This window comes from Leptodactylus fuscus, chromosome 2 (assembly GCF_031893055.1).
Source record: "Leptodactylus fuscus isolate aLepFus1 chromosome 2, aLepFus1.hap2, whole genome shotgun sequence".
Classification (NCBI taxonomy): domain Eukaryota; kingdom Metazoa; phylum Chordata; class Amphibia; order Anura; family Leptodactylidae; genus Leptodactylus; species Leptodactylus fuscus.
Genome location: NC_134266.1, coordinates 76,507,304 through 76,532,230, shown reverse-complemented (window position 1 = coordinate 76,532,230; position 24,927 = coordinate 76,507,304). Strand labels below are relative to the sequence as shown.

The 24,927-nt window shown below is 43.5% G+C and overlaps 1 protein-coding gene across 1 annotated transcript in view; it reads right to left on the bottom strand.

Annotated features, from left to right (window-relative positions):
* Positions 1–24,927, bottom strand: part of ADORA1 (adenosine A1 receptor) — a 96,508-nt gene that overhangs the window by 50,283 nt on the left and 21,298 nt on the right. The window contains exon 2 of the mRNA XM_075264035.1: positions 11,378–11,749. Coding sequence (XP_075120136.1) covers positions 11,378–11,712 — 335 coding nt within the window. The 5' untranslated portion in view covers positions 11,713–11,749. The remainder of the gene's footprint in view (positions 1–11,377; positions 11,750–24,927) is intronic.

The following is a 24,927-nucleotide window of genomic DNA, read 5'->3' as shown; positions in this document are numbered from 1 at the left end:
TGCTGCCATTTTTGAGATTTTTCTTCTTTCTTTATTCAAATTAGCTTTCAGAAAGCACAGGCTCCTGAGAAGATCCAGCACTGCCTCTCTCTTCTTGTGCTGATGCCTCTCCACAGTGTCAGCCCCCTCCGATCGTGTCTTCGGGATTCAAATCCCGCGCATGCTCAGTCGATTCTGCCATTTCACATTAGACAGAGCCGACTGCGCATGTCCAGTTGGCCATTTTCATGTGGCCTCTTAAACGAACATGTAAGAGGCCACATGAAAATGGCCAACTGCACATGCGTAAACAGCATTGTCCAGCACAAAATGGCAGAGCCGACTGAGCATGCGCGGGATTTGAATCTGATATGCTGTTAGTGGAAAAGCATTATTTCAGTGATAGAATCCCTTTAAATTTCTTTGTATAATTGAGACAAGGTGTAGAATTTTTTTTTTAATTTTTTTTTACTTTTTTCATATTTATTCTAGTCCTACTGTTCACATTCTTTTCCCACCTGTTCTACCAATGAGTCACTCTAGCATTCAAAACAAAAAAACAAACAAACAACTGTATATACAGCGTAATATGGATATATACATATGGACGAATTTGAAGCTGAGCCTTAAAGGGGCTCTATCATTGGGAAAAGTCATTTATAGATAAGCACAGCACATCCTTGCATAGCCTTTAGAAAGGCTATTCCACACCTACCTTTTGTATGTAAATCGCCTCAGTGGTTTTTGAATGAGCCCGTTTTTATTCACATGCTAATTAGCCTCTTGGTGCACCCTGGAAGTCTCATCATGCACCCTCTACTGTTCTTTCCTATGCATGTGTACAGCACAGGCTGCTGCTGCTGATGGCTTCCTGCTTACACACACAGATAGGTGAGAATAGCAGAGAGCAGTGCTGCTTGGAACTTCCTGTGCTGGCTGGAAGCTAATTAGCATATGGATAAAAGGGGGCTCATTCAAAAACCACTGAGGCAATTTATATACAAAAGGTAGGTGTGGAATAACTTACCTTAAATGGACATCAGGTGCGTTCTTTTACTGTCCGTGGGTGTCCTTAACTGTCCGTTCCCAAAGATGTCCGACTTTTCAAGTGGACAGCAAAACCCGACATGTAGGTTTCTGCTGTCCTCTAGAAAAGTCATGAGGGACATGATGGGGTTACCTGCTATTACTATGAGTCACATGGAGTTACTAAGCTGCAATGCACATGACCAGGCTTTTTATCTGCAATGGTGGATTTCCCCCTAGGCTTAAACTCGAATCTATAAATTTTCCCAGGTTTTTTTGTGCTAAAATTAGGGGTCGGCTTATACTCGAGTATAGGAATAGTGAAAAAAAAGTGAAGGAGATTTATTGCCTGCTTGAAACAGGCTCTTGGAGTCAAAACGTCGCAGTATGAGGCCATAAACCTCCTTCACTTTTTTTTTCACTACTCCTGGTGTGCTGCCTATACTGGTGCGGTCATATATATATTTTGTGTAGTGTGTCTATCTATCTATCTATCTATCTATCTATCTATCTATCTATCTATCTATCTATCTCCTATCTATCTATCTATCTATCTATCTATCTATCTATCTTCTATCTATCTATCTATCTATCTATCTATCTATCTCCTATCTATCTATCTATCTATCTATCTATCTATCTATCTATCTCCTATCTATCTATCTATCTATCTATCTATCTATCTCCTATCTATCTATCTCCTATCTATCTATCTATCTATCTATCTATCTATCTATCTATCTCCTATCTATCTATCTATCTATCTATCTATCTATCATCTATCTATCTATCTATCTATCTATCTATCTATCTCCTATCTATCTATCTCCTATCTATCTATCTATCTATCTATCTATCTATCTATCTATCTATCTCCTATCTATCTATCTATCTATCTATCTATCTATCTATCTCCTATCTATCTATCTCCTATCTATCTATCTATCTATCTATCTATCTATCTATCTATCTATCTATCTAGCTATCTATCTATCATCTATCTATCTATCTATCTATCCATCCATCTATCTATCTATCTATCTATCTATCTATCTATCTATCGATATAGAAATTTCCAAGTCCATTTGGACAATACAGAATGGTGAGTATTTGCAGCAGATTTTTTCAAGGACACTAGCTTTTTGTACGGTGTTCTGCTGAACATACAAAGAAATGGTATCCATTGATATAAGAATAGTTTCTATTCAACCTGCTGCCATTTCCACTTCTGGAAATAAGAGATTGTGAATGTCAGGGTCACATCATGTAGTTAGGTGGCAGCACGAGGTCATTCTGATCAGTCTCTCGCCTGCTCTACACGATGTTACAAGTAGACGGTAAAGATCAAAGGAAGTTTTACAGCCATTAGGTATCATTACCTGAAACACATGCTGTACAACATAAAGACATTGTGATGAGGAATAGACTTGTACATGTATTATTTCTTATTAAACTGGACCTGCCAATAGCTTTATATAAACGGACATTTCCCAATTCAAATGCATGGAATAAAATATAAATTCAGAACATGTTTTTATTGTTCTATGATACTCTTTATTATGACTTCTAATAATATTTTATTCATTCATGTGGCAGAGTGAGAAAGCTAGCCCCATGATCAGCTGTTCACCCCTGGTCCAGATTCATTAATCCCGGGTGATGAGCGGCTTTCACTTGGAAAATGTGGGTCTGCCTGTATATTATATGCACAACAGGGGCATAACTACCAGGGTAGCAGCGGTAGTGGCTGCCACAGGGCCCGGGACATTAGGAGGCCCGGTGACAGCCGCTACCGCTGCGTTTTGTTTTTTGTTTTTTTTTAATAGGCTGTTACCGGCTGAAGTTACTCCAGCCGGTAAAGGGCCCTACTTACTTACTGATCCTGGCAGGGGCCGGGATTGGTAAGTGACGGAGCTGGCCCCACAAGCTATATTATACTCTGAGGTCTTTTCATAGACCCAGGAGAGGTAACGTAACGTAAAAAACTGTTTTACTTCCCGCTCCAAGAAGGCTTCGGGCCTACTTGCATGATGTCCCTGACGTCACATGGCCGGAACGTCCATATGCGTTGCGACACAGGCCCCCTGGTCACATGATGTCCCAGACGTCATTGAAGATGGCCAATAGCGGTGGAGAGTGCAGTGGAGCCAGGGATAGGTAAGTAACAATGTCTCTGATTATTATACTCTGGGGTCTGAAAAGACCCCAGAGTGTAATAATTGTTCATGGGTGTTCACAGTGGGACATAATACTGTGTGCAGGAGCCACTATGGGTCATTATACTGTGTGCAGGGGCCACTATGGGGCATTATACTGTGTGCAGAGGCCACTATGGGGCATAATACTGAGTGCAGGGGCCACTATGGGGCATAATACTGAGTGCAGGGGCCACTATGGGGCATAATACTGTGTGCAGGGGCAACTAGGGCATAATAGTGTGCGCAGAAATGGGGGGGGGGCGGTTGTTCGAGGTCTTTGGCGTTGGTCGGAGGGGGGGGGCCATGTCAAAAGTTCACCACGGGGGCCCCGCCATTCTTAGTTATGCCACTGATGCACAGACACTTTAACTGATAAAGCCTCTGCTCAAGCTCAAAGCCCCACAGGTATTGATTCCCAACAAACCCAATCTGATGTGTGGGGACAGTTGACCTACCTCTATATTGGTGCTATATGAAGGCATGCTGGGAAGGACAAGTGCTTCACTAGGTTATATGCAGGGAGAATGCAATACTTTTTCTCCTGCTTCGATCTGTGCACCCCATTGTTTTTATGACAGAACTGGCTGCTGGTTTTGAAGCAGAATCCACTTATGATCAGCAACAAATTCCACTGTGTGAACACACCCTAAATAATAGTTCAGTCTTCAGTTTCCAGTTGGTGCAATAATGTCCCATCTGTGGTCACGTGACCACTGCAGCCAATCACTGGCCTCAGCAGTAATGTGCACACAAATAATACAGGACTGAATGGACTTTCCATGTCTGTAGGGTTTTGAAGGTCAAGTAGTTTGAAAGAGGAACATTGGAACTGATAAGTTAGGAATAAAGCAAACTACCCATTACCATTTACCTCATGGACTTTTCTTCAACACCTTCCCTACATTTGACTTACATATACATCAAACGTGGGATGGAGTTCCTACAATTTGTTATACTTGATAGAGGAAAGCGATGACACGGGCACAGGAGCTGTAACTGACCTGATTCACAGCTGTGTAACTGCTTAGGCCAGGTTCACACAGGGTGTTTTGGACCAGAATTTGATGCAGAGGCCGCCTCAGATTCCAGTCCAAAAAACAGGTAGCCATGACTGGATACCAGTCCAGTGCATTCCGCTCCGGATTAGGCCCAAATGAATGGGCCTAGTCGGGAGGGAGTGTTGCGAGGCGGACGACCGCGGCTGAATGAGCTGCGGAATCCGCTTGAAGAAAGGGCATGTCACTTCTTTCTGCAAGCGGGAACAAATTGCTCGCGGAAAAATGAAAGGACGGGCTCCCATTGATTTCAATGGGAGGCGTTTTTTTGACCCGAATTCTGACCCGGATTCTGCGTAAAATCCGGCCCAAAAATCCCTGTGTGAACTCGGCCTTAAGTGTGCATCTGTGAACCCAGCTGTGGTCTGCATCTAAGGGGGATACAGAAGGAGGAGGCACCTTCTGTCATGCCATCATCCTCCTCCCATTCCCCATGATATGATCTTGTGTTACCAATAGTAAGCCTCATGGTCTGCTCTGCCTGATCTAGACGGTCTGTCACATACTGAATACTCCTGTATTGCCGGGGTATTATAATTACTGATGCTGTTACCACTACTGATATCCACAAGTAGATCTATAAAAAAAAGCACTCCCTAAAGCAAAGTGAGATGTAACGCAAAAAGGTAGCAGTACCGGCAATAAACCGGACTTCATACAGCTCTATCAATTTGAGAAATAAAAAGGTTATGGGTCTTTCAATATTGTGACATATAAAATATTTTAAAAATAGTTGCAAAGGAATCCCAAGTATTACTATAATATGAAAATTTTCTACCATGCCGGAGTTGTAATGGACCTTTCCAAGGACCATCAATACTCTGGTCCTAGATTTATTCAGGATCAGATTAAAAGGTAGACGAAAGCGATCCTTCTTACAAAAATGTGAGTCAGCTAATAAGGATACTTTATTTAATATATATATATATATATATATATATATATATATATATATATATATAATAAAGCTAAAAGCCAGAACTTTCTTTTGTTTTTTCTTCCTCATTACTTTGTAAATGTGGAGTTCTTAAGAATATTAAAGAGAAGAAAAACTGCACATAAGAAGTGCTCTTAGCATTGCTTGTGTAGGTTAGTCCCAGTTCTAACTGTAGAACTAGCCGAGTTAATGCCGTAGACATTTCCCATGACCTTATGCGATCGCCTTACACAAGTACAACTACTCAGAATGGAATAATGCTTATTAAAATAATTTACAGTCAACCGTGATCCCCAGAGGTCTTACAGCAACTATATTCCCCCACTGAAATTTTTCTTTTTACCTCAAATATTGTTAGATCTTGTGCCTATAAATGGAGGAGGGCTGAGTAAGAATTACAATAAATCTTTAGTTACTGAACCAGGAGCCCATTAAAGGGGTGCTGTGAAATGAAAAAGAAGGTAGACCTGGGTTTTTTTTTTTTTTTTTACTCAGACACTGCGTCAAGGCACAGAGACACAATATCAGATTAGAGACCTTTTTCAGTCGCTTATAAACCCTTTAAAAATAAAAAATGCAGAGGAAAAAAAAACATGTTAGAAAAGCTAAAGTACTAGTAGTTGTTAAAAAAAAAAATAATGTTCAAAGCATTTGTGTCGGCAATAAGTAAGTTGAATATGCATTTGAGTGTAAGTGAATCAACAAGCAATCATTTGCTTGCAGTGGCACCCCCTGGTGTTAAAGATGGGAGAGAAGTGCCACGATCAGGCTCAGTTCAAACAGCAATTCTCAATTTAAAAGGATCCTATCATACAAACATATTTTTTTCTTAGTAACACATAGGAATAGCCTTAAGAAAGGCTATTCGTCTCCTACCTTTCGTTGTCTTCTCCGTGCCGCCGTTCCGTAGGAATCCCGATTCTTGTCGGTATGCAAATTAGTTCTCTCGCAGCGCGCTTACAATACTGAGTAAGCGAAAAATGTACATTGTGAGCTCTATGTGGGGCTCACAATCTACATTAAAAAAAAAAAAAAAAGAGAAAAAAAAAGGCCACACGGTGGCTCAGTGGCTAGCACTGCAGCCTTGCAACGCTGGAGTCCTGGTGTTCAAAGCCCACCAAGAGTAAAAAACCATCTGCAAGGAGTTTGTATGTTCTCCCCGTGTTTGCATGGATTTCCATTCCATATTCCAAAAAAGACATACTGATAGGGAAAAATGTACATTGTGAGCTCTATGTGGGGCTCACAGTCTACATAAAAAAAAAAAACAATACTGAGTAAGCAGCCATTTTCTCGTGGCCTGTGGGCATGCGCAGTCTGCTCTGCCCGAGGCCTAGAAGTCTGAGACCTGCACCAGAAGAAGAGAATGAAAAGGACGTTCCTGACGAAGATGGAGGCGGCGCTGGAGAGCGTTCTCTGGCAGCATTGGGAATGCCCCCAGTGCTGTTTGAGCGCTGGGGCCCGCCCCCAGTGCTGCGAGATAACTAATTTGCATACCGACAAGAACCGGAATTCCTACGGAACGTCGGCGCGGAGAAGACAACGAAAGGTAGGAGTCAAATAGCCTTTCTTAAGGCTATTCCAACATGTTACTAAGAAAAAAATGTGTTTGTATGATAGGATCCCTTTAAACATTGGCATGTGACCTGCAACACTACCTTAAAGCGTGACTAAGCTTTAAAAAAAAGTTATATAAACTAATAGTACAGCATGTGTACACCTTGACCAGCACCAGTTCTGGCCAATGTAGGACTTTTATTCAGCAGTTTTGCCCTTTGCATGCAATCTTTCTAGTTTTCCTGAGAGTGAGAGAATAGGGACATTTGCACAGACAGATGCTGTTAGAGCTAAATAGGAAGTTTCACTCTCACATCAAGTGCATTATTCACATTAATCCAGGTCAGCACTTGTCTATATTGTTTTATTGGATGGTGCTGATGCTTCTGCAAGATAATCGGATCCCTCTGCACACTTCACTCTATCAGATTAAACGGATTTCAGAGTGAATGTAAGTTTAGATGTCTCCCAAACATTTAGGGTCAGCGCATATGGAGTTTAGAATAGAACTGTATTGGGAGGCTTTTTTTGGAGGCTTATTTTGAGGCGGATTCAGCTTTAAAATCAGTGACAAAAAACTCCATGTGCACTGACCCTTTGTGTTTCTAAGTCAGCTGGTAGTATGGAGATTGTTATATCTGCCATTAAAGGGATTCTAACATTAGAATAATAAGTACACATAGGAATAGCCTAAAGAAAAGCCATTCTTCTCTTACCTTTCTCTTTCTGATCCAGGGCGCCATTCCTAAGAAATATCATCTTTCTTCCGTATGTAAATAAACTTTCAAACAGCACAGGGGGCATCCACTGTGCTGTTCAAAAACTCTCCAGCGACAACCTCCATCTTCTCTGGATCGCTTCTTCTCCCGCCTCATGTCTTCATCCAAAAGCGCCGACTGCGTGTGGCCATCAGCCATTTTTCTGTGAACAAACAGGAGAGGCCACAGGAAAATGGTCTACAGACACGCACAGTCGGCTTTTTTGGATGAAGACATGAAGGTGATGCGGGAGAAGAGGCGGTCCAGAGAAGAAGATGGAGGCATTGCTGGAGTGTTTTCGAACAGCACAGAGGACACCTCCATTCCATTTACATATAGAAGAAAGAAGATATTTCTCAGGAATCGCGGTGCGGATCAGAATAATAAAGAAAAGAAAAGCCTTTCTTAAGGCTATTCCTACGCGTGCTTAGTTAAAAAAGGGAATTCTAATGACAGAATCCCTTTAATGATACTGTATGTGGTTCTGAGCATACAACTGGTATCTTGGTGACTTAAAAAGGTACATGGGAGGGCCTGTGGGATAACTTGGAGCCTTGGACAGCACTCTTGTGGTCTGGTGCAGAAGTCTGATATACAATTGTACATTATAAATACAGTTTGGTTCAGAATACATTTTGTATCACTTGTTTCTGCCTTTTTATTTTTAGTCCAGCTATAACAGATTGGGTGAGAAGAACGTTAAACATTCACAAATCCATAAACAAATGCTAAAAGACAAGCAACATGCGAAGAAGAGGAAAAGGGCATTCTCAGCCTCAGGGTTGTTGTTTTATCTAACAGTACTGTCTACAGCGCTCACCGATATACTTAGCAATGGTCTTACCTTTGTATTAACCTCTGAGTTGCAATGCCAGCCTTAAGGCTCTTCAGCTCTTTATAGAAATGTACTGCTTAGACAGCAACTGTAGGGCATGGCTATTTGGTTATGAACTCTTGCATAAAACTAATTTAACACAATCTACCACTTAATTAAGCTAAATAATAGTTGGGCATTCTCAGTCCATAGTCACTGACTGTGCACTGAATGACAGTTCTAGAACGGATGGAAATGCCGCTATATAGCTCATCATAGTGATTTACTGATTAAAGCTAGGCAAGCTAATTGAAGTATGCTAAATTATTATTCCAACCGTTAAATTAATATAAGTACCATATATTTTCTGACATTGCAGGAATCCTGCTGATTAAAAGAATGGCTAAGCCTTTGCAGGATATGCCCGACTCCATGTTAGCACATTTCAGCAATTGAAGAACTGTTTGCATTTACCTCCTAGCTAGCGATACAATTTTATAATTATGTATGAACAGAATTTCCCGGTGGCAAGATAATTATGTGCCGCCTAATGCTACTATTTAGTTATTTCACACGCCAGGTCAATTGGGATAAGGGCACCATGTACAGGCCAAAATGCTGGCTACAAGAAGGACCTACATTTGTTTTCCCACTCCGCATGGCTTCCATCTACAGTACAATTAAATTCTTTTGTTTTTTGTTGTTGTGGAAATGTATACTTTTTAAAAGGTACAGGGTTAAGCAGGGAGGTATGGATGATTTGAATGGGGCGCCATGCAAGGTGGGGATAACCTTGGTGGATAAAGAGTGGGGGTATCTGCTCATCAGGAGCTGCCATTTCAGTAGCAATGGAGACGTGGTCGATAGAGCATCGTGTATTCATGTAAACAATTTTATTGAAATGGGCCGTTCTGTCATTCAAACACAGAAACGTTTCTGGAATCATTTCAACGTTGGCCGTCATGGTCATGTTCCAAAGTCTGACACGATAATGAAGTGGGTGAATAACTTTCAACTTACAGGTTCTAATGAGACCAGGAACTGCACGAGGAGGTGACCAAACAGTACGGACCTCGGAAAACATTGAAAGGGTGCGTCAAGCAGTTGAAGCCAGCCCTCGATGTTCGGCCGTAATCAATGTTTTAATTTCTTTTCTTTTTCTTTGATTTTTGTAATGGCAACATCCAAGCTACACATTGAAAAAAATAACATTTTCGTTGAAAAATGATTGTGTAACTGTTATTTCAAATCATCCATACCTCCCTGCCTAACCCTGTACAATACATTTGGTTAGGTAGACATCCAGTGGAATGGGTGCACCAATATGAATCTTACTACAAAAAAAAAAATACACTTTACATGCAAGTCACAAAACATTACGACTAATTTTTTTTCACTTGCTGTTGCAATATCCAATATCCAATGTGTACATAGTCTCAGACTAACACTCCCTCATACTATACTGTCAATGCAGTGACTGTACTGTGAAAGGCATGACTATCAGTCGCCATGACAATAACTAAGAGAAAAGTGTGATAACTATGCCGATGCTTCAATTAACAAGCTATTTAAGCGTACAGAGGTTTCAGATTTAGCCCAACATTACAGTCATCTTTGTATAATTTTGTTTGGAGATGATATCAAAATGTAGAACTTTAAAAGGGTCCATTACACAATAAAATAATTGGGCCAATGATCACAGAAATGCTTATTCCTGCTAACTGGCAAATATTCGTCAGAACGATAGACCTGGCCGTATTGTTTGCCCACTGATTTTACGCTAATAATTGACGCTACGTTATCTTTAGCACATTGCCCAGTGTGGACAAGGATATATTGCCACCAGTCAACACAGATGAATAGGGGAAGAATAATAGCTGTAGAGATTGTCACTAGCATGTACTTTGTATCGTCCTATGTAATAGGCCCATGAATTGAGGCTATTGGCACTCATCCAGCCTATATATTAGGTAGTGTAATACTGATCTTATTTGTAGCCTTATAATCAGTCTTGGAGGTTTTGTAGACGATGCTAAAACTTTTTTTTGGCAGTGGATTCTATTCACTATATCTAGATCTACTGTAGCTTATTCATTGCCTCAAAACCTTCCCGATTACGTCAAAACTGCTTTGATTTGTTTCTTGGGGATTCAATTCTGTACCAGCATTTTTGTAGTGTCTTGAAGTTAGGGATATAACAGACAAAAACCTTTACAGTAGTCTTTATGTGGATAGCATAGGATATCAAGATCATCACGACAAATATCCTGGCAGCCAAGATTTTAAAAAAAACCAAACCAAATAATCTGGCCTCCACATGGATCATCCCATATCTGATAGCACAATGACACAGCTTTTGTTATTGCTTGTTCTTATAAAGCGAAGTTGAAATTTGATTTGCAGTCATTTCATGCTAATCCGTTTTCTGTACACCAATATATTAAGCATCAATAGATTAAGTATCACTAACATTTATCATCTGCTAAATGCTACAAGCAGAACAACAAGGATTGCACAAGAGGAGCAAACACTTTGGTTAGTCATATGCATACAAGTATCAAAAATAAATAAAATTTCCATGATTAATATAAGGTAAGCGTATGGTGGCATTGTTCATATATACTACTATAGCACCAGCAACAACCAAACTCAAATCAGTGGGTGCAAATAATGCCCCACAATTATTTTACTTAACAGGAGAGGATATTCTAAAAATATCAGATTGCCCTTTACAGTCATTTACCAATTTCAAAAAAATGGTCTGCCAAAATGGGCAAAAGTCATCCATTCCAGTCGACTAAAGTAAAACGTATGGCCACCTTAATGCTTTTTTCAAGAACAGTGCCATTGTAGATAATGTGTGGTCTTTGGAATGGCAACATATCCACATTCAAATAAAAGGGTCTGAATTACATTTGCAGAGGGGGGCATCAGGAAATAGCAGATCATGCACTGCCACCCTCAATCACCGCGTTAGACATAACCATATGGCAAGTTTGCCTGGAGAACCTCTTTAATGTAGTAAAGAAATATTTCTAATAAAAACTACTAACCTTGTTGGGATCTTGACTCGAAGATATCGGTCCACAGCAATGGCCAGCAGTGCAAGTATGGAGCTTTGGGTCAGGATCAGCATAATACAAGCCACCATAAGGCAGCTATAAAATTCAGTCTCAAGTCCAATACTAATTATTATGGCTAAAGGGATGACCAATGCTCCTACTGCAATATCGGCCACAGCAAGTGACACGATGAAGAAAAAAGTGGTGTCTCGAAGTGCTTGGTTCACAATTACTGCCCAGATCACCAGTATATTTCCAAGCACCGAAACCAGGGCGATCAGCACTTCAATGACAATGTAGACAGCTAGCGAGACCGAGGTGGCCATGCTGTTTCAGTGCAGAAAACAAATGTTAATCCTGAACCTGAAAAATAAAAATATTGGGTTAAAGAATGTGTGTTTAGGAAATGGCTAGATATATTTTTATAAAAAGATTAAAGTCCCTTCCAAATACAGAGATATTCACTTACGAGAAGACATAAAAGTAGGAGTTTTCAGTGGCTGTTCCAAAAAAGTTTACTTGAAGGCAAGTTGAATTATTTTGTCACAGTCAGAGTTTAAGAAAAACATCCCCATTTCTGTTTTGGACTAAATGTAGACCAAATCATATAAAATACAGTTTTCTATAAAATCATATCAAGCAATACAAAGTATATATCTATACAATCAAACCTTATTTATGACTATTGATCTATGGGGTATAAATCTCCTATGGTTTGTAGAAGGGTGTACCCAAAATCAAGAGCTGTAGAAGTGGCCTCGGATCAAATTAAATTTTTGATTACATGGGCCAGTGGATGGAGCTGAGCGCCATTATGATATAGGAGACCTTTCCGGAGGATGTCATCAATATTTCAAACTCCAGTCCTACTGATTCGGTGACCCTGACCTAATTAGATTTTCCCCTTATGAATCGGTCAATATGAAAATGAGCTCTTTGAGGCAACTTCTGTAGGGTGTTGCCATTGCTCGAAGGAGGTAAGCAGCAATGCTAGTATTGCTCCAAAGAGTTCATTTACATATTAACAAAAATAGCAAATATCTCAGCAATAGAGCCATCAATTCACAAAGGGAAACGATCCGGTGACCGACTCCCTTTATGGCAGCCACCTGCTGATATCCAACATCAATCAAGACAACGCCTTTAGGTATGAACAGATACCAGTAATAAGTGCACTGCAAGGTAATTTTTCTACAAGCTGAGCCTTGTTGTTCATAGTTTACTCTGTTCATATAGCCTTAGGAACACTCTATTTGTATGGGATTTTCTTAATTCATGTATTTTTACAAGTAATATGCATCTACTGTCAATATTTCGCTATTGCTGACTCACATTGTACTTCAAGATATGTTTCCCAAATAGCCCCGACACCAATATGTAATAAAAACACAACCAAGGCATTGACATCAGTGAGTTTTACATGTGTGGAACTGTAGTCAAGCAAACAAGTAAGAATTTTAAAGCATGTGCAAATATATAATATACAAGACAGTCAACTTAGGGTCAGCATAGAAATGGCAAGAACACAGCATGTAACCAAGCGGAGGAATGAAATGGGGAAGGAATGTGAGAAGTAGAAGTTACTCACCTTCAGTTATGCAAGTGAAAGGAATGCATTTGCTAGCTATCAGCTATCTACAAGCCCTAGATAAAGGGATTCAGACCAATATTAAGAGACAAATGTTAGAGTGTTTGTATAACAAAAAGTTCTATGATTTTTCAAAATATTTTTTGTCCGTTCCTCATGGTTTTCCATATCTCTGCTTGCTGTCATTAATTCTGCTTACTCCTAGTGGATATAGAGTTGGGGTGAGCGATCGGTGATCGAGTAAATTTGACAATCGTGATCGGGTTCCGATCCCGCCTAAAAACGATCGGGAACAGAATTCCGATCCCAATCGCTCAACCCTAGTGGTTAGACAAGTCAATGTACAGTAATGGAGATGTAGCAGAGCTGAGTATATGGTAAAGCAGGGACGAAGCAGAAGAGTAGATAGACAAGTCAATGTACAGTAATGGAGATGTAGCAGAGATGAGTATACGGTAAAGCAGGGATGAAGCAGTAGCCAAGCACAATTCGTGGCAGCCCATGAGATGCTACTTGGAGAAGGGACAGGAAGACAGGTTAAATGCTGCCCTTCCTTCTATTTTTTCTGAATTCCCATATATAGTTAGGAATATTTCAGTTAGTCACAAAAATGGTAGTACAAGAAAATAGTTCTTTTTTTGGAGGTAAATTAATGTTGCTATGAAGGATTCCAGTAGACCTAATTGACTCTTTCCAGGAAGTCCTCTTATGACCACACCACAGGAGCAGTACCAAATTAACTATGCTCGGCTGTAAGGATTTAGTTTATGTTCAGATTTGAGTTTTGAACAAAGCCTATAATGCTTTGTAAATGTATGGCATCTTGACCAGGTGGCAGCCCAAGAGGCATTTACTGCCCTAGTGGAATGGGCTTTAATCTCTAGATGCTTCCCTGCCTTTATCTCAATAGAACAGCAGATCTGAGGAAGGCAGATAATTTGTTCTTTCTCTTTTCTGGCAAAAACAAAAGTACTGCTTTCTAACAACAATTGAAGGTTTGTTTTTGTGGAGAGCTTGGACTAGAGCAAAAAGATGGCAGAATAAGCTCCTGACTTCTGTGAAAATAAGAAACTAGGTTTGGCAGGAGAGAAGGGTCTAGACAGAATAAAATGATCCTCCAAATCTTACAGTGTGGCTCTTGTAATGAGAAAGGCTCACTTTCTCCCCTATTCGCCTAGCAGTAGTAAGATCTAACAAAAACACTGTTTTTAGGGAAAAGTACACCTAGGTCTTTGGTCTCAATAGGCCAAAAGGGTTGGGTTGATTTTCCTCCAGGACTAAATTTAAATCCCAGGGAGAAAGATCTCTTAAAGGAAGGTCTAAGTCTAGAGATGGCCTTTGTGAATTACCTAAATTCACCTATGCTTCGTTTAGGGGGTAGTAGTCAAAAAAGCAGAGGAAGACTGAAATTTTGACCTTCAGGGTACTTTGAGATAGACCCTCATTAAGCCATTCCTACAGCTAATGTTTTAGCTATGTTTGGAGGAACCTGCCCATACCAGGAACAAAACCTCTACTTTGGCATTGAGCTAAAGACCTCATCCAATAAGCCTTTTTGTTTTAGCATCTCCCTTTCCGGATCCAGGCTGTCAAGTTTAATTTTTCTAGGACTGGATGGAATATTGGACCCAATGATCGTAGATCTTATGGGAGAGATGAACTGTATCTTCCAGTGCTAACTGGGTCAGGACTGGGAAACACCATCATTTCTGCCAAGATAGGACCATAAGTATTAGCTTGATCTTCTCTTCTTGCATTATTCATTTATTTACTAGCAGTATTACTTGAAATACTTGAAATGGGGGAAATTTATGTGAGGTCTATGTCCCAGGTTTGCGCTAGAGCATCTATTGCCCTATATCTAAAGGAATAGAAGTCTTTGTGGGACGAAAACAGGTCTATTTGACATTCACCCCATTTGAGCACAAGAGACTAAAACACTTCCCTATTCAACTCCCATTCTCCTGGATCCAATATCTTCCTTCTTAGATAATCTGCTGTCTGACTTTCTGGACCCTTTATGTGTACAACAAGATAGAGAGACCATTTTCTTATGCCCATTTGAAGATTTTGCCAGATCCTGGAGTAGTGGGTGTCCGGTTCTCCCTTGATTACGTAAGATACGTAGATTACGTAGATAGTTGCTGGTCAAAGTCTGAAACGTAATTTTTAGGGTCTCCCAAACTGCCTTTATTTCTCAGAAATTCAAGAATTTCCGTCTGGTAGGCAGGGACTATGATCCCTAGAAGAAACTCCCTTGTACTACTGCTCCCAATCCTAGGCTGCTGGCATTGGTAATGATGATATGACAAGCATTTCAACTGATAGTGTTGAATTTCTGGAGTGGAAATCTCAAATACTTTTGGCAAAACAGATATAGGGACATGATGGAAAAGAAGTGTAATATCTATGGAGCATATTGAAATGTTCTGATTTATAAGCAGGATCATAGAACCGATTGATTCCATCTTGAACCACTGATATTGAATCCATCAGTTTAGATTTTTCAAGTTGATAATCATATGAAAGGTTCCATTGACTTTTTTTTAATAACAAAATAGTTTAGAATAATGTCCCATGAACCTCTCTCACTCTGGAACCAGAATAAAGGCATCTAGATTTAACAACTGTTGAATGTCCTGAATGATGATCTGTTGCACGTTCCATCTTATAATCTTTAAGGCTGGGGCTCCACATGGCATAAATACTGCAGTTTGCCCATGGCAGAATAAAAAAACAAAAACAGTCATAGCAAAGTAGCAAAGTGAATGGGATTTTTGTGAATTATATCCCCACTTTGTGGAAAAATATGCACAGCAGACACATTGCAATTTCCAAAACGGTCACGGTTTCGGAAATTGCAGTATGTCAATTATATGTACGGAAATGCCTGCGGTTTCTCTATAGGTATAGCTGAAGTAGAAAGTTTGCCCAGGTCACTTTCTGTGATAGTGCTGTGGGAAAAACAGTGATGCATTGTCGCTGCAGTTTTTCCCGCAGAACTTTCTTGTGCAGGACACTAGATGGGGCCTTAGCCAAAGGACTGAAGTCTCACATTGTGGAAAAGCTACTTTTTTGGTTTGTTTTTTTTGGTTTGTTTTTCAGATTTTGGTGCATTTTTTCAGCGAAAGCCAAGGGTAGCTTTAACAGGAATGGGAAATATATAGGATGTACTTACATATCTCCTTTCTACTAAATTCACTGATTAGGGTTGAGCAAGGAGCCTCTCCCTCTCCCACCATTTGGGTAGTTCCAACAGCCTCCTTTATCCTTTCCCCCTAGAGCCCGGAGTAGAGCTTTGTTGGTTCTTACGAAAGGAAAAATTCCTTTTCTTTTATCCTCAGGAAAACTTTTCTCCTCATATCCTGCTTTCTCCAGCAAGCTAACACAGGGCCAAAAACACCCTCCTGCCTTTCTCTCTAAAGAGTATAGTACATAACTTCATTTTGGACATTTTGTTTCCAGACCACGTTTTTAGTCACCATTACTTTCTGGTTGTATTTGCAAGAGCTGCATCTCTAGCAGCAAACATCACTGATTCTTCTGAGGCATTGTCCAGAGATGTTGTTCACTTAAGCAGTGGGATAGACTTCAATATCTCCTCTCTACTTGTCCCCTATTAATATGATACTCTAGCTGGTCCAGCCATAAATACATAGGATTGGCCAGTGATGTTGCTGCTATATTAATGGAAATAGTGGCAGAGGATGCTTCCCAAGATTTCTTTAGAAGTCTGTTAGCTTTTCTACCCATGGGGTCCCTCAACTGAGAGAAGCAGTCAAAAGGAATGGCCATTTTCCTCACCACCTTAGTAATGGGAACATCAATTTAAGGCAGCTAATCCCAATTTTCAGGGCCTCGGGATTGAAATGAAGTTGATTCTTTAATTCTCTAGAAATAATCTCTTTTCTGATTCTTCCCACCCAGGAATTTGAGTTTTTTGTTAACTGAAAGACCACAAATTATTTAGTGGTTAATCCCCCAATCATCTCATCCTGTCTGGATATAGGCTGTTCCTCATTCCTAATATCCATAGTAGATCTTACAGAATATATTAGAGATTCTAATCATTCTATATTTTCAGAGGAGAAGATCATATTTTTTTATCTTCTTGTGAAGAGTCAGCCCAACCAACCTCATAATCTTCCAATTCACCCTCAGATAGTAACTTGTTTGAGCTCCTTCAAAACCTTCTGGGTCCATACAGACCTAGGAGAAGGTTCCCCACTAGATACCTAAGGTGGTACTAGGGAGCTAATGGAGCGCTGAACCTCCTCCCTTATCATAGAGCTTAAATCGGACAAAAATGATCGGCTTTTTTTATACCTCTTAAATTTCTGTTACAAGTTGCCTATTTTTTTAGGATGCTGTTTGGATTGTAACTTGATGAGCACGTCTTTTCTGCAATGTAGATGTTAAGAATCTGCAAACCAAGCAGGAAACTACACCCTAAAAAGGTATTAAAAACCGCAATTACTCAAATATCCTCTTTCAGAGATTTTGGACATGGCCTCAGGGCAAGTTTTTTTTGAGAACTATCTTTAACTCCATAGCCAGGGATATGGTAACTACCATCAAAAACTAATGACAAACACACATGGACTAACTCTCGTTTAATCAGATGTCTTCTACGCATTGCAGCTGAAGATCCTGCTGGTGTGCTACTTCATCCAGTGATGCTGCATCCTCAACTGCACCTGCCCGTTCACAGGTGTGATAAAGTTCCCCACTGGCACATCTGGATACCCCCTCCAAGATGGCAGCGCCGGATCTTCTGATTTGTCCCTGTGCTGTGCCAGAAGCGGCTATATGTGACTTCTGGCATGCACAGGACATTGGATGTGTGGAGCAAGAGCTGTAAGTCAGCAGAGAGCCCTAAATCAGGCATATGAACCCCACCCTCCCCGACTGCCAGCTGATGAGACTACAAGGCTAGGGGACTTCTACCCCGATGGGGGCTAGCCTGGCACGGAAAGAAGGAGGAGACCTCCACAGACCAAGGTGAGAGTATCTTCTCTGTACCTATGCCCTAAAGGGACAGGAAGATCTATGGCGAGGGGGGCGGGGCAGAGCACTGAACCTGTCTTCCTGTCCCTTTAAAGTTCAATGAGTATCCTCCTGTGGTGCTGTCATAGAAGGACATCCTGGAAAATTCAATCCATGGTCTTGTGATATACAGTCTAAAGTCATGTGACCATGGACTGTTTTCTATACATTGAAAGTAGGAAGCACGAATGGCAGCAAGCAGAGATCTAGAAAACTGCGAGGAATGGATACAGAAAGTAAATTGGAAAATTGTATATCTTTTTATTAAACAAACAATAACAATTGTCTCAATTAGTATTAAAGTGAACAAACCCTTTAAAAACCTTGGCTGTGCATGTAAAATAATAGTAAGCAGTAGAGATGAGCGAACACTAAAATGTTCGAGGTTCGAAATTCGATTCGAACAGCCGCTCAATGTTCGTGTGTTCGAACGGGTTTCGAACCCCATTATAGTCTATGGGGAACAGATACTCGTTAAGGGGGAAACCCAAATCCGTGTCTGGAGGGTCACCAAGTCCACTATGACACCCCAGGAAATGATGCCAACACCTCTGGAATGACACTGGGACAGCAGGGGAAGCATGTCTGGGGGCATCTAACACACCAAAGACCCTCTATTACCCCAACATCACAGCCTAACAACTACACACTTTACACACTCAATACCACCTCTCTGACAGTAGGAAAACACCTTGAAACATGTGTATTTGGCACTTGCAGTGAGGAGAGCTTGTCACCAGCAGTGAATTTGGCCCTTGTAGTAAGTTGAGGTTGGCACCAACATTTGTTTTGAAAATCAGGGTGGATTGAGCCTCTAACCAGCAGAGTTTGGGCAAATTCATGGTGGAGGGAGCCTCTAAAAACCCCAGTTTGGACCAATTCATGGTGGAGGGAGCCTCTAAAAACCCCAGTTTGGACCAATTCATGGTGGAGGGAGCCTCTAACCAGCCCAGTTTGGGCAAATTCATGGTGGAGGGAGCCTCTAACCAGCCCAGTTTGGACCAATTAATGGTGGAGGGAGCCTCTAACCAGCCCAGTTTGGACCAATTAATGGTGGAGGGAGCCTCTAACCACCCCAGTTTGGACCAATTCATGGTGGAGGGAGCCTCTAACCAGCCCAGTTTGGACCAATTCATGGTGGAGGGAGCCTCTAAAAAACCCAGTTTGGACCAATTCATGGTGGAGGGAGCCTCTAAACAGCCCAGTTTGGGCAAATTCATGGTGGAGGGAGCCTCTAACCACCCCAGTTTGGACCAATTCATGGTGGAGGGAGCCTCTAAACAGCCAAGTTTGGACCAATTCATGGTGAAGGGAGCCTCTAAAAACCCGTTTGGACCAATTCATGGTGGAGGGAGCCTCTAACCAGCCCAGTTTGGGCAAATTCATGGTGGAGGGAGCCTCTAAACAGCCCAGTTTGGGCAAATTCATGGTGGAGGGAGCCTCTAACCAGCCCAGTTTGGACCAATTCATGGTGGAGGGAGCCTCTAACCAGCCCAGTTTGGGCAAATTCATGGTGGAGGGAGCCTCTAAACAGCCCAGTTTGGGCAAATTCATGGTGGAGGGAGCCTCTAAACAGCCAAGTTTGGACCAATTCATGGTGAAGGGAGCCTCTAAAAACCCGTTTGGACCAATTCATGGTGGAGGGAGCCTCTAACCAGCCCAGTTTGGGCAAATTCATGGTGGAGGGAGCCTCTAAACAGCCCAGTTTGGGCAAATTCATGGTGGAGGGAGCCTCTAACCAGCCCAGTTTGGACCAATTCATGGTGGAGGGAGCCTCTAACCAGCCCAGTTTGGGCAAATTCATGGTGGAGGGAGCCTCTAAACAGCCCAGTTTGGGCAAATTCATGGTGGAGGGAGCCTCTAACCAGCCCAGTTTGGACCAATTAATGGTGGAGGGAGCCTCTAAACAGCCAAGTTTTGGGAAATTCATGGTGGAGGGAGCCTCTAACCAGCCCAGTTTGGACCAATTCATGGTGGAGGGAGCCTCTAACCAGCCCAGTTTGGACCAATTCATGGTGGAGGGAGCCTCTAAACAGCCCAGTTTGGGCAAATTCATGGTGGAGGGAGCCTCTAAAAAACCCAGTTTGGACCAATTCATGGTGGAGGGAGCCTCTAATTAGCCCAGTTTGGACCAATTAATTGTGGAGGGAGCCTCTAACCAGCCCAGTTTGGACCAATTAATGGTGGAGGGAGCCTCTAACCACCCCAGTTTGGGCAAATTCATGGTGGAGGGAGCCTCTAACCAGCCCAGTTTGGACCAATTAATGGTGGAGGGAGCCTCTAAACAGCCAAGTTTTGGGAAATTCATGGTGGAGGGAGCCTCTAACCAGCCCAGTTTGGACCAATTCATGGTGGAGGGAGCCTCTAAACAGCCCAGTTTGGGCAAATTCATGGTGGAGGGAGCCTCTAACCAGCCAAGTTTGGACCAATTCATGGTGAAGGGAGCCTCTAAAAACCCGTTTGGACCAATTCATGGTGGAGGGAGCCTCTAACCAGCCCAGTTTGGGCAAATTCATGGTGGAGGGAGCCTCTAAACAGCCCAGTTTGGGCAAATTCATGGTGGAGGGAGCCTCTAACCAGCCCAGTTTGGACCAATTCATGGTGGAGGGAGCCTCTAACCAGCCCAGTTTGGGCAAATTCATGGTGGATAGAGATGAGCGAACACTAAAATGTTCGAGGTTCGAAATTCGATTCGAACAGCCGCTCAATGTTCGTGTGTTCGAACGGGTTTCGAACCCCATTATAGTCTATGGGGAACAGATACTCGTTAAGGGGGAAACCCAAATCCGTGTCTGGAGGGTCACCAAGTCCACTATGACACCCCAGGAAATGATGCCAACACCTCTGGAATGACACTGGGACAGCAGGGGAAGCATGTCTGGGGGCATCTAACACACCAAAGACCCTCTATTACCCCAACATCACAGCCTAACAACTACACACTTTACACACTCAATACCACCTCTCTGACAGTAGGAAAACACCTTGAAACATGTGTATTTGGCACTTGCAGTGAGGAGAGCTTGTCACCAGCAGTGAATTTGGCCCTTGTAGTAAGTTGAGGTTGGCACCAACATTTGTTTTGAAAATCAGGGTGGATTGAGCCTCTAACCAGCAGAGTTTGGGCAAATTCATGGTGGAGGGAGCCTCTAAAAACCCCAGTTTGGACCAATTCATGGTGGAGGGAGCCTCTAACCAGCCCAGTTTGGGCAAATTCATGGTGGAGGGAGCCTCTAAAAAACCCAGTTTGGACCAATTCATGGTGGAGGGAGCCTCTAACCAGCCCAGTTTGGACCAATTAATGGTGGAGGGAGCCTCTAAACAGCCAAGTTTGGACCAATTCATGGTGGAGGGAGCCTCTAAAAACCCCAGTTTGGACCAATTCATGGTGGAGGGAGCCTCTAACCAGCCCAGTTTGGACCAATTAATGGTGGAGGGAGCCTCTAACCACCCCAGTTTGGACCAATTCATGGTGGAGGGAGCCTCTAAAAACCCCAGTTTGGACCAATTCATGGTGGAGGGAGCCTCTAACCAGCCCAGTTTGGGCAAATTCATGGTGGAGGGAGCCTCTAAACAGCCCAGTTTGGGCAAATTCATGGTGGAGGGAGCCTCTAACCAGCCCAGTTTGGACCAATTAATGGTGGAGGGAGCCTCTAACCAGCCCAGTTTGGACCAATTAATGGTGGAGGGAGCCTCTAACCACCCCAGTTTGGACCAATTCATGGTGGAGGGAGCCTCTAAAAACCCCAGTTTGGACCAATTCATGGTGGAGGGAGCCTCTAAAAACCCCAGTTTGGACCAATTCATGGTGGAGGGAGCCTCTAACCAGCCCAGTTTGGGCAAATTCATGGTGGAGGGAGCCTCTAAACAGCCCAGTTTGGGCAAATTCATGGTGGAGGGAGCCTCTAACCAGCCCAGTTTGGACCAATTAATGGTGGAGGGAGCCTCTAACCAGCCCAGTTTGGACCAATTAATGGTGGAGGGAGCCTCTAACCACCCCAGTTTGGACCAATTCATGGTGGAGGGAGCCTCTAAAAACCCCAGTTTGGACCAATTCATGGTGGAGGGAGCCTCTAACCAGCCCAGTTTGGGCAAATTCATGGTGGAGGGAGCCTCTAAACAGCCCAGTTTGGGCAAATTCATGGTGGAGGGAGCCTCTAACCAGCCCAGTTTGGACCAATTAATGGTGGAGGGAGCCTCTAACCAGCCCAGTTTGGACCAATTAATGGTGGAGGGAGCCTCTAACCACCCCAGTTTGGACCAATTCATGGTGGAGGGAGCCTCTAAGCAGCCAAGTTTGGACCAATTCATGGTGGAGGGAGCCTCTAAAAACCCCAGTTTGGACCAATTCATGGTGGAGGGAGCCTCTAACCAGCCCAGTTTGGGCAAATTCATGGTGGAGGGAGCCTCTAAACAGCCCAGTTTGGGCAAATTCATGGTGGAGGGAGCCTCTAACCAGCCCAGTTTGGACCAATTAATGGTGGAGGGAGCCTCTAACCAGCCCAGTTTGGACCAATTAATGGTGGAGGGAGCCTCTAACCAGCCCAGTTTGGACCAATTAATGGTGGAGGGAGCCTCTAACCACCCCAGTTTGGACCAATTCATGGTGGAGGGAGCCTCTAAAAAACCCAGTTTGGACCAATTCATGGTGGAGGGAGCCTCTAAACAGCCCAGTTTGGGCAAATTCATGGTGGAGGGAGCCTCTAAACAGCCCAGTTTGGGCAAATTCATGGTGGAGGGAGCCTCTAACCAGCCCAGTTTGGACCAATTAATGGTGGAGGGAGCCTCTAACCAGCCCAGTTTGGACCAATTCATGGTGGAGGGAGCCTCTAAACAGCCCAGTTTGGGCAAATTCATGGTGGAAGGAGCCTCTAACCAGCAGAGTTGTGGGAAAGCAGGGTGGAGGGAGCCTCTAACCAGCAGAGTTGGTGGAAATCAGGGTGGAGGGAGCCTCTAACCAGCAGAGTTGGGGGAAATCATGTTGGAGGGAGCCTAGTATTAGCAGAATTGTGCAACGCTTATGGTGGATGAGTATGAGGATGCGGAGGAATTGGAGAGGTTGAGTACAGACATGGAGTTTCATGTTGGGGTGCTTTACACAGGTGGGCACAAAAATGAAGGCTCTATCCAGTGGTGGTTCATTTTTATCAAAGTGAGCCGGTCGGCACTCTCAGCTGACAGACGGGTGCGCTTGTCAGTGATGATGCCACCGGCTGCACTGAACACCCTCTCAGATAGGACGCTGGCGGCAGGACAGGACAGCACCTCCAAGGCATATAGGGCAAGTTCAAGCCACAGGTCCAACTTCGACACCCAATACGTGTAGGGCGCAGAGGGGTCGGAGAGGACAGGGCTGTGGTCGGAAAGGTATTCCCGCAACATGCGCCTATACTTCTCACGCCTGGTGACACTAGGACCCTCCGTGGCGGCACTTTGGCGAGGGGGTGCCATCAAGGTGTCCCAGACCTTAGACAGTGTGCCCCTCGTTTGTGTGGACCGGTGAGAACTTGGTTGCCTACTGGAGGAACTGCCCTCCCTGCCGCCACTGTCACATGCTGGAAACATCTCCATCATATTCTGCACCAATTGCCTGTGGCAAGCATTGATGCGATTGGCCCTCCCCTCTACCGGAATAAAAGACGAGATGTTGTTTTTATACCGGGGGTCAAGGATAGCAAAGATCCAGTACTGGTTGTCCTCCATGATTTTGACAATACGCTTGTCGGTTGTAAAGCACCCCAACATGAACTCAGCCATGTCTGCCACAGTGTTAGTTGGCATGACTCCTCTGGCCCCACCGGAAAGTTCAATCTCCATTTCCTCCTCATCCTCCATGTCTACCCATCCGCGCTGCAACAATGGGACGATTCGAAGTTGCCCGGAAGCCTCCTGTATCACCATCACATCATCGGACAACTCTTCTTCCTCCTCCTCCTCCTCCTCCTCCTCCTCCATTAAACGCAGTGAAGCGGACAGATGTGTGGACCTACTCTCCAGCTGTGACGGATCGGATGCTATCCCTAACTCCTCTGTGTGATCTGAGTTATCCCTGATGTCAATCAGGGATTCTCTCAGAACACACAAGAGCGGGATTGTAAGGCTCACCATCGCATCCTCAGAGCTCACCCTCCTTGTGGACTCCTCAAAGACCCGTAGGATGTCACAAAGGTCTCTCATCCATGGCCACTCATGGATGTGAAACTGAGGCAGCTGACTTTGTGGCACCCTAGGGTTTTGTAGCTGGTATTCCATCAAAGGTCTCTGCTGCTCAACCACTCTATTCAACATCTGAAACGTTGAGTTCCAGCGTGTGGGGACGTCGCACAAAAGCCGGTGTTGTGGCACATGCAGGCGTTGCTGGAGAGATTTTAAGCTAGCAGCGGCTACTGTCGACTTGCGAAAGTGGGCGCACATGCGCCGCACTTTCACCAGTAGCTCTGGAACATTGGGGTAGCTCTTTAGGAAACGTTGCACCACTAGGTTGAAGACGTGGGCCAGGCATGGAACATGTTGGAGTCCGGCAAGCTCCAGAGCTGCTACCAGGTTCCGGCCGTTATCACAAACGACCATGCCTGGGCCCAGGTGCAGCGGCTCAAACCATATTGCCGTCTCATCGAGGAGGGCATCCCTCACCTCGGAGGCAGTGTGCTGTCTGTCCCCCAAGCTGATCAGCTTCAGCACAGCCTGCTGACGTCTACCAACGCCAGTGCTGCAACGTTTCCAACTCGTAGCTGGGGTCAATCTAACAGCGGAGGAGGAGGCGGTGGCGGAGGAGGAGGCGGTGGCGGAGGAGGAGGCGGTAGAGGAGGAGGAGGAGGGGGGTGTTCTTCTCGTGTCCCTGCCAGGAATGTTAGGCGGGGAGACGAGGTACACTGGGCCAGTTTGGGAAGCAGTCCCAGCCTCAACT